Here is a 10369-nt window from a genome sequence, read left to right on the forward strand (position 1 = left end):
AGGAGGGTCACAAAAATGATCAGGGGGCTGGAACACCTCTCCTATGAAGAAAAGCTGAGAGAGTTGGGGTTGTTCAGCCTGGAGAAGAGAAGGCTTCAGGGAGACCTTATTGCAGCCTGTCAGTACTTAAAGGGGGCTTATAAAAAAGATGGCGGCAAACTTTTTAGCAGGGCCTGTTGCAATAGGACAAGGGGGAACGGCTTTAAACTAAAGAGGGGTAGATTTAGACTAGATATAAGGAAGACATTTTTTACACTGAGGGTGGTGAGACACTGGCACAGGTTGCCCAGAGAGGTGGTGGATGCCCCATCCCTGGAAACATTCCAGGTCAGGTTGGACGGGGCTCTGAGCAACCTGATGTAGTTGAAGCTGTCCCTGCCCACGGCAGGGGAGTAGGACTAGATGACCGTTAGTGGTCCCTTCCAACCCAAACTATTCTATGATTCTAACAGCCTTGAACCTGACCAACTGTTTGATATCATTCACTAGAATTCATGGAGTATTTGTTTTTCTAGTTCTTCAGACTATGCAGCGACAGGAAGCTGTAGACAGTACTTTGCTAATATTGGGAAAGCAAATCTTGATGTTCTGCAAAGAGAGTCGCCTCAGCGGAAACAGCTGCTCTTGGAGGCTTTAGCATGTTTGGTACGTGGTGAGGGGACAGCTCTGCACAAGGCTGGGGAGAACTTGGGGTTCAAGAATGCTCTTCTACAGTGGCATCCAGTTCTATTTAATGCCTCTGTCTTGCATTACTTCAGAAAATTCCTGGCACACAAGTAAATGAGGAAAACGCAGAGATTCTGGGACGCCTAGTCTGTGACCTGGGTGGAGAATACATTAGAAGTTCTGGTGGGAATTTGCTGAAGCAATTAAACCAGTGTGAGTCTTTCCTGCCTGATCAAGAAGAGGCTATTAGGAGTGTCATCAGCAGTGGTAACACTACATTTGGGTATGAATTTTTCTTCTGGGCATCAGCAAAACAGTTCCCTTAAACAAAACCGTTGTCCTGTTAAGATGTGAGTGAACTCCAGCCAACCAGCTTGATCAAAAACTTGAATAATTCATTGCTTTTGAATTTCACATTGGGCCTTTTACATTGTTTTATTTGAACTTCTTTCAGCTGAAAAGTGTGGCTGGAATTCCACTGAAAAATACGTTGTCAGTTCTGTGTCTCCCCTGCTCTAGTTATAAAAGCCTTTCCTCTGGTCTATTTTTCATTAATCAAACTTCTCTGAGACTGTCCTGATGAACACATGTGGGCTTTAGCTGTTTGTCAGCCACTGACTTTCAGAAGACATTCTGTTTCTACCTGTCAAACTGACAGATGCTTGATAAATCCCTGGCTATATCTAGCAGAGACATTGTCCAGGGGGGGCAAAATATTTTCCCTTCCGGTGTCAAATGCCCTGAGATCTTGGCACTGAATTGGGCAATAGGAAGCAGCAGATATTCTTTGGGTTTCATGCTTAAGAAAATAATGTATTTGTTAAATGCCATTTTCCTATCCAGCTGCCCTTTTTCATGTTATTAACAAATGCTCCTGCTCTGGTGGAATGAAGTTTTGTGTAACAGAAAGTGATCAAGAAGTTTTAGGATTTAAATCTTGTATTTTCTTAACTTCAAATGTTAAAAGGACATAATCCTGGCAGCTTTTAAGGTGGTTTGTTTTGGGTTTTTTTTTGTTCTTCCTTGAAAGCTGATCCCTGCTAATTTTGTGTGCAGGCCTCTTGTAGCATGGTCAGCTTTTACCTTGAATGAGCTCAGTGGATTGATTCCTGTTTTTGATCACAGCATCTTGCAGAAGATCCCCAAGGTGGGTTATTCATAGAAGTGTGGGGAGTTTGGGAAGCACTCCTAGGTCCTGCAGTATGGAAGAAGTATGATGGGGGTTGTTCAGCCAGTATGTTTTCAGTAGTGTCTTCATCTAAAAGTGTGGTGCCAAAGGGGATGGATGGTCTATGAGAAGTGAGGGTTGATCAAGCTGACAGCCTGGAACTGCAAATCTAGATCGCTGTCATCCTCTTCCTGTACCTGTCAGAAGAGTACCAGAGGTGGAAAGCAGTAGTAACTATATACAATGCTTTGTGAGGAGATAAAATCATTTATGGGACGTGGGATATGATAGAGTTTAAGGACTTAGGAATTTGCCTTTGGCTCACCAAGGAAAGGTCTCTAGGCTTATAGCAGCATATAACATTTTCTTTGCAGAATGCTTTAACTCTTTGGCTGAAAAACTTTGCACATGATTCACCTCTGTCAAGGGAACAACTGGCCACCATTGTCGAAGAACTCCTGCCTACTAGGCATAAGCGTGCTGATGGTATGGGAGCTTTCTCTGATCCATAATGGCAGCATTCCCCCAGTGTTAGGGTTGACCCTAGTGCTTGTGGGTCTCCCTGAATATGTCTGAGTTGAATTGTGAAATGCTTGGTGGTAGGTCACCCAGGAGGAGGGTGGAACCATGGTTGCATACCTGTCCATCTCCAGCGAGGGAGCATTCAAAGCTTGAAGCAAAAGGATTTAACACTGAGCACATTTGATAATTGCTTCAACAGGCTGCCCACCTGGCAGGCAGATAACAGAGAAGGTTCTTAACGATGACTTGATGCCTATTTGGTACACACCTGGGGAGTTACGTGCTTGCCTGAAGAACGTCTCTCTGGAGAATCACCTCTCTCAGATACTGACCTACTCCTTCACTACTCAGCAATTAGCTGTGCTGAAGACGAATCTGGATGAGGTAATGCCAAGCTGAAGAATGTCAAATTATCTGCTGATGAGATTGCTCAGGGACTTGTCCAGTTGAGTTTAAGTATCTTCAAGGACTGAGACTCCACCATCTCTCTGGGCTCCTCTTCCAATGTTTGACCACCTTTACTGTGAAAATAGGTATTTCTTAGTATCTAATCAGAATTTTCATCGCCTGTTGGCCCTTATCCTTTCACTGTGCACCTCTGAGAAGAGTGTGGCTCCATCCTCCCTATAATCTCCCATTAGATAGTTGAAGACAGTAATAAAATCCTTGCCTAGTCTTCTCTTCTTCAGACTAAAAACCCCAGCTCCCTCAGTCCCACTGCTCCACTTTGTATGTTGTGTGCTTCTGCCCCCCCGACCAGCGTGGCCCTCTGCTAGACTTGCTAGTCTTTGCTAGACTTTGTCAAAGTCTTTCTTGTACCAGGGAGCCCAAAACTGGATGCAGTATCCAGATGGGGTCTCGCAAGTGCCAGCCAAATGGAGGGGAGTAATCACTTCCCTTGACCTGCTGGCTGTACCGCTGCTAGGGAAGCCTGGTATTTGATTAGCCTTCACCACTGCAAGGCATACTGCCCACTCAGGTCTGTGTTGAGACAGTTCACAGTGCTTCAGGTTTTGGTCCTTCCTCCGGGGCCTGCTTGCCTTGAGCTATCAAGCAGAAAAAGGACAGATGGGCTCATGGAATCTCACTGGCTTTGGTTTCTTACTCCTTGCAGTCCTTTTGGGCTTTTCCACATTAATTTTGCAAAGAGCATAAATTCATAAGCACAGGCATGATAATGAGTGTTCAAAGCGATAACAACGGTCTTTCCACAGACGTATCCTGATGGGTATCCTGAAAGGCTGATCCCCAAACTGGGCCCTCTCCTTTCTTTCATCACCCTTGAGGACATTTCCAGATGGAAGATAACTTCAGCTGACACACTGGCTGCCTTGCTAAAAGATCAGCCCCCTGATGATCAGGTGGGGATTTGGGTTTGCTTTCTTGCCCATGTTTGCTTCCTGGTTTGGGAGCTGGTGGTTTAGGACTAGCTTAGTGGGTTCAGAGGTGATTGGCCCATCCTTGAGGTCCAAACAAATAATTTGAAATGATTCAGTTTTATTTTTGCAATTATTGCATTTGTTTTTCTTTTGAGGATGAAAACATAAATTCTGATTCAAGTTAACTTTTGAAAAAATTAAATGTGTTTCTAGGCTTCTGCAATAATTAAACGATATATTGGCTTGGGAAATGCCTTGAATGTCACTGCACTGAATGCAATTGGTATGAAATACGTGTGCCTTCTCAATGCAAATGAGTTGAATGCGATAGACTCCAACAGCTTGAAGTGAGTCAAATATTGTGATGCTCTTGGCTTCTTGCAAAAGCACTTTTCCCATCAGCAAGTGCAGTTTCCTTTTCTCTCCAGTCAGTGAAAGGAAATCTAGGAAGCAACTTAGTACCTGCTCTGTGTCCAGGTTTAAAAGCCTGCTGTTCTCTGTCCTGCCAGGGAGGGCTCAGATTTGCAATCAAGCTCTCTTTACTGCATCTCAGCTGACAACAGATATAGTTTGCTTGCATGCTTTTATCTAGAGGCAAAAGACAGTTAATTAAATTTAATTTGAATTCCTTTGAAAGGCTGCTAAATGAAATTAATGAAATAATGATATCTTTGCAAATACATAAACTTATCATGCACCATCAGAGCCATCATAACTTAGAAGACCTACCATTTTGAGCAGGAGACCGAGCCATTATTTTTTTCGCTTAGCTTCTCTCCATACCTCTTCTATCTGCTAGGGAGAGGGGGTAACTTGTTTTATGTAGAGAATCCCAGAGAGATACTCAGAATAATTCAAAATTTGTTCAGGTTGAAGATAGTAAAAACTTTTCTCTCCTTAAATCTTCATTTTTCTGCAGACTGGCATCTCTGAATCTTTCAGCCTGTTCACAGCTTGCGAAAGACATCTTATATGCTAAAGCAAAACGTGCTTTCTCAGACGAGGACTATTTACCTGCTTATTATGGGCTTATTGAACCATATCTAGGTATGTAAAAGAACAGTATGTTATGGGGGGAGAGAGAGTTCTTAGCCAGAAACTGAATAGGCATCAAATACCATCTAAGATGTGGGAATTTTCAAAGCCAAGTTGTTAAAAGTTTTGGAGAGTTTGGGTCCTTCCAGCTTGTAGATGGCGTAAAATATTCTTGAAGGATTCTGTACCTGACTTAAAGTTGCCCAAATCAATTGTCAGACTATCACAGGGAAAATCAAATTCGTGACTTCCGGGATGGGTAAGATCTGCTAGATCCATGAGAAATCAAGCTGCTAATGCTTACCGCTTATCTCATAGCCATTCTCCATGTCACAAAACATAGATTTTTCCCTGTTATACCAAGAATTTATTCACAGCCTGAGCAAACTCTTCTTACCCCTCTGTCTAGCGTCTGGCATTGTCACAGATTGGTTTAACAGCCAATACAGTAATACCCCCCAGCAAAATGAAGTAGCATCCATATATTTTGCAGTTGGAACTCACTCTGTTAGCACCCCAAGCCTAATAAATTTTGGAGACGTCATTATAGCTCCAGCTTATACAGATAGACAACACTGCTCATTTGAGGACTGTCCTCCATGCATTGATATACTTTCTCTTTTGGGTCCCAGGGGGTGCTCCTGGTGCGGATCTCAGAGATCTAAGCAAGGACAATGTGAACATGAAAGTTAGTACTTTGGCGAAGTTAAGGACAGACTCTTTGATGGTGAGCTGAATCTTGAAATTATTTGACTCCTTATATCATGTTAAGTGGTTGGTTTTGGTTGCATTGTCCATTGGTGTAAATCAGGAGTCACTCCATCAAATTCAGAATGATGCTAGACCAGTAGAAGGTGGAGTACTGGCCTGAAACTTCTTTAAAAATGTAAATTGGAGTCATACATGGATGCTTAGCCAGTCTTACTGGGGAATTTCTTTATAGCAGGCTCTTGTAGCAGTGGTGGCAGGAGCAGGAGACAAGCATCCACTAGACTACACTCCACAGCTATGTGACAAATCTTTTAACAAGAGTGTTAGCAGTAATATCATCGATTTTGGAAGAAAGCCCAGAGATTTGGGCAGGGACTGAGGCCCCAACTTGGGTGTAGGAAACTTGTCATCAGCGGATAACAGAAACAGGCTTTGAGGAACCATTGTGTTCATTCCCCTAACCTAAGGGGCGAGAGTGTCCCAACTGAAACCACTCACCAGAAATTTGTTTTGTTCTTCACACTTTTGCTAGTAGAAATCTCATCAGTTCATTGGTCAGAGGTATTGTTTCCATTCCTGCATTTACATCCATAATTCTTGCTCTTTGATTTCTCCTAGAGCCTGACACCTTCTGAGGTTCAGGGCTTGCTGGGGATGAATCTTGGAGATCTGGAGAAATGGCAGAACAAGTTTCCCATCCGGGAGTGGGTCCAAAGGCAGAAACAATCAGAACTGGATAAACTGCATGTTGGGCTTACTGGGGGAACACAAGAAGGCTACATGAACATCGTCATACCCAAATTTCAGTGTACGTAGTATGTTAGGACCTCTGATTGTTGTGCTTTAAATATTTATTTTTGGGTTACAGCAAGGAGAAGAACTGTCTTACGGAAGCAAGGTGCTTTCAGTTGTCTGTGAAAGAGAAGTGAGGGCACCAAGCTGATGTAGCTCCCGGGGCCCTGAGTCAGGGCCTTGCTCAAGCAAGTGGTGGCCTTGGGCAGCGCTGCCAAACAGCTCTGCTCCTGCTCTCAGCAGTGCTTGTGCCAAGGCCCTGGAAAGTCCTGCTGGTTGCTTTTGTGCCAAAAGAGCAGAGACTGTTGATCTGGGCTACTGTGCACCCCTTCCAGTGGCACTTGTCACTACCCATCCACCCAGCCCCAATAAAACGCACTGGGCAGGGCTTACCTCCTCCCTTCACCTGGCAGCATCAAGGGGCAGCAAGTTCACTTCTGCCAAGGAGCCTTAAGCCTGGCAGAGCAAATTCTGGATCCAAGATGAGAGGCAATCCTGTAATCCCACTGAGAGCATCCTTGCTGACTGAACATCTCAACTGAGTGAGCACTTCCAGAGCTTCCTCCTCTGCTCTGAGTTGGATTTGGGCTATGACTTGGTGGTCCTATTAGGGGTGGCTATTTACTGGTTGGAAAGCCCTAGTCAGAAAGCCAAAGATCTTCCCTGGATGTGGCATAAAGAGGTGTTCTCCCTCATGGGGGAACGGTTCAATTGTTTATTTCTTTGCACTGATGCCCCCTCTTTTTCTTCTAGCACCATCCTCAGCCCCTCTGGGTACTGTGGCCATGACACTCCACCTCTTGCCTGCTCTGCTTATCAGTTTCCTGATGATGTCGGTCTTGTCTTGAAAATCTTCCTTCAAGAGAGAGCAAGACGAGGGGGACCAGCCTGTGACCTGCTTTGAGGCCAGCTGGGGACAGCCACGCCTCGGGGGTGAGGGGATGCTCAGTGCTAGCAGGCAACAGTTATGCAGCCCAGGGTTCACTTTTAGGTACTTTTCTTTTTCAAATCACTCAAAAAAAATCAGTGTTCTCTCTGAAGGGAAGGTTTCAGACTCTTCAGAGCAGGACCTTTGCCTTTTGTACAGACCAAGCCCAGGTAAGGCCCAGCCATATTACTGCGACACAAACGATGGCAATATTTTACTGTGCAACTCTGGTGGGTTTAAGGGTGAGCAAATTGGCTGTTCTGCATGTTAACGATTACATTTGTCAAAGAGCCTGATCTCTTGACACTGCCAAGACCTCTGACTGGGAGTGAAGTTTTCCAGCTGATTGTAAATAAATAATGGAACTAAGTAAAAAATGCCAGAAGCAAATTGATTAGTTGCTATTGTCTTCTCTTCATTCAGACTGCCCACACCTTCGTGTCTGCAGGTATCGATCCAAATTAAATGGTCAGGAACCCCAAACATGCCTGTTACTTTTCTTTGGTGTTGACTACGCAACTCTAAGGGCTGAGACTGTTCTCTGCTTCCTCATGGGGAGGGTATGAGAACTTTGTGTAAGATTTTCAGCACTTTTTTTTTCCACTCATTGGGAATTTCTGTCCAAAAAAGCCTCAGTGTCTCCTGTATTCAGCCCCTGAAATCCCTGTTCTCCCCCAGGAGGAGAGCCTGTCTGCAAAGTCATTATAAATGTTCATTGTCCATGCTTTACAGAAAGAGAACAGGACAATCTGGTCTGTCCTTCAATACAGACTTCTGGGTGGCAAGAGACACTTCCCCACTGCCTGCATCCCGTGGTGCTGGGGCACTAGCTAGGGTGGGGCAGAGCCCAGTGTAAGAAAGACAGTCTGCATTTTCAACAGCATGGATCCCCTGGTAGAAATCTTGAATTGTTTCTTCATGCCTTGACTAGCTCTCAGCAAATGACATGCAAGAATCTCCTCAGCCCATGGAGATTGAAACTAGTTAAGTGCAAGATCTGCAAGTTGGAGGGAGAAACACTCACTTGCGGCAGAGCTATTGGAGGAGGAGATACTAGCTAATGAAGAAAGTCAGAGCAAGAGAAGTGGAAACTGTTCAGATTTAAGCTAGCTAGAAAAACTACACTACAAAGCACTAAACACATCAAAGAACACATTTGATTAGGAAAAAAGTTGATTGATGTTTTATTATATAGCATTGCAACAGTAATCAAGATAAACTGTCTTCAGTTAATCATCCCTCTAACTAGGTTTCACGTAGTTTGAACAATCTCATAAGTTAATGAAACAAGTTAAATGCAATTTAATGGATCTCTGAGCTTTCAGACTGCATTGCTGGGCCATATTCTGCTTCTCTTGCAATGGCCAGTAACTCAAATCCCTGAGTTGTCCCACTGTTTCAACAGATCCCAGTGGGACTGCTTAGAAGTAAAATACCACTCGGTGTGAGTAAAGCTGGCAGAACTGGGCCCGCTATCAGCATTAACGCATTGCCAGCCCAGTCAATATTGCTGATAATTGTATTCTATAGAGCAACTAGCTAGTTAGTACCTGTTGGGCTTCTTTGGGCTGGAAAAATATCTGTCTGCCTTTCACTGGCCCAGCCTCAAAAATAATAAGCAAATTCCGTGCTGGTGTCAAATGGACAAACTCTATTCCTTCCCCGGGTTTCTGCTTTTCAGCAAGGAACTTGCCAGCATCGTTATTTTGCAGGATGGTGAAAATTAGAGGAGGGATCCAGTGAGTATGGTGCTGGAGGTGGCAGCGTCAGAGAAGCCCTCGCAGCAGCGAGCTTCCCACGGCTGTCATCAGTATGTGCACTAGGCAGGAGGAGAGTCTGGATCCTGATCCTAGGCGGAGAAGACAGATGAGAAAGAATTGGATTATCCAGACAAACAGCACCCGTGAGCTGCCAGGGCAGTAGAGTTGCTTTGGGATTCAGGTACCCCCGAGGATCGCACGTGTCAGGACAACACTTCTCTGCCTTTCGTGACATTGCCCACACCTGCGCCTTCAGGCACTGACCTGCACCCCCATTATACATGTCACCTGGCTGTGAATAGTCAGCAGGACTGAGTCTTTCTTACTTCTACCAGCGTAAAGCAGGAGTAAATCTGTTTGAGTCATTAAAGCTACGAATGTAGCTCTGTCAGGATAGAGGACTTCAGATTTTAGGGCTTTTACAGTGATGCCTAGTCAGAAACACTATGTGCAGCTAAAATACGGAAGGCCGTATCCTTGCCTTGTGAAAAATATACAGTGCATTGGCATTAACGGAATTACTCCAGCTTTCTGCAGAGTGGTTGAGGGGTGCTGCGTGCTCAGAAGGTGACGAGACATCTTAAGGTGCACCTTTTTGGACTTGAGAGCTCACGGGTTCCCCTCCAGATCCAGGGGCTGTAACGCCCTGTAGAGACACGTCGCTACCTGTCTAGCCAGTAACTACTTGGGGTTTCCTGTGGACAGCAGCATGCCGGTATTGAATCTGGCCAGAATAAAGTGCTTGCCAGTGAAGACTTCTGCCTCGCCATCGGTTCCTAAGCCTTTCCCGACTCCAAACATTCACACCTTACCAGCTTCAGGTTGCAGGTTGATGTAGCCGCCGGGTGTTGGTCTCACTGGCTCTGGCACGCCTGCGGGTGTTTTTTTAGCGGCCTCACTGCTGGTGGTGGTGGAAGAGGGGCCGAGAAATGCTGGAGGGGCACCGGTCTTGCAAGCCAATGTTGTGGTCTTGGCTGTTGAGGAGACAACACTCTTTTGGGTGGAGATGGTGGAGTTGGGAATCGGGGTGGGCTTGTAGGGAAGGAGGTTCATCTCTGTGGCTGCGGTGGCAGTGGGTGCAGAGGTGGAGTTAGGGACAAGGGTGCTGGGAGCGTTGTGGGTGACCGGTGTGGCGGCCGGTGTGGCGGTGTTGCGGGTGGCAGGAGCGGGATGGGCGGTACCCCCCCCAGGTGCGGGGTTCATGGACACCAGTGGGGTGCTGGTGTTGCGGGTGGTAACAGCCGGGTTAGTAACAACACTGGTGGTGGTGGCCCTGCGTGTGAGAGCAGGGGGTGGGATGGAGCTGAGAGAGGTGGCATTGGGGTTGACAGCAGCAAGGATGGTGGTGAGGAGGGTGACAGCGGGGGGGGTGGCCTTGTTTGAGGTGGCAGGCGGGTGGGTGGAGCAA

At 45.8% G+C, this 10369-nt stretch overlaps 1 protein-coding gene across 1 annotated transcript in view; it reads left to right on the forward strand.

Annotated features, from left to right (window-relative positions):
- MSLN (mesothelin) overlaps positions 1–7121 on the forward strand; it is a 13091-nt gene extending 5970 nt beyond the window's left edge. The window contains exons 8-14 of the mRNA XM_009329410.1: positions 2572–2740; positions 3571–3717; positions 3949–4082; positions 4655–4782; positions 5403–5497; positions 6100–6289; positions 7027–7121. Coding sequence (XP_009327685.1) covers positions 2572–2740; positions 3571–3717; positions 3949–4082; positions 4655–4782; positions 5403–5497; positions 6100–6289; positions 7027–7121 — 958 coding nt within the window. The remainder of the gene's footprint in view (positions 1–2571; positions 2741–3570; positions 3718–3948; positions 4083–4654; positions 4783–5402; positions 5498–6099; positions 6290–7026) is intronic.
- Positions 7122–10369: the final 3248 nt, after the last annotated feature.

The sequence above is a fragment of the Pygoscelis adeliae genome, unplaced genomic scaffold, assembly GCF_000699105.1.
Source record: "Pygoscelis adeliae isolate BGI_AS28 unplaced genomic scaffold, ASM69910v1 Scaffold467, whole genome shotgun sequence".
Classification (NCBI taxonomy): domain Eukaryota; kingdom Metazoa; phylum Chordata; class Aves; order Sphenisciformes; family Spheniscidae; genus Pygoscelis; species Pygoscelis adeliae.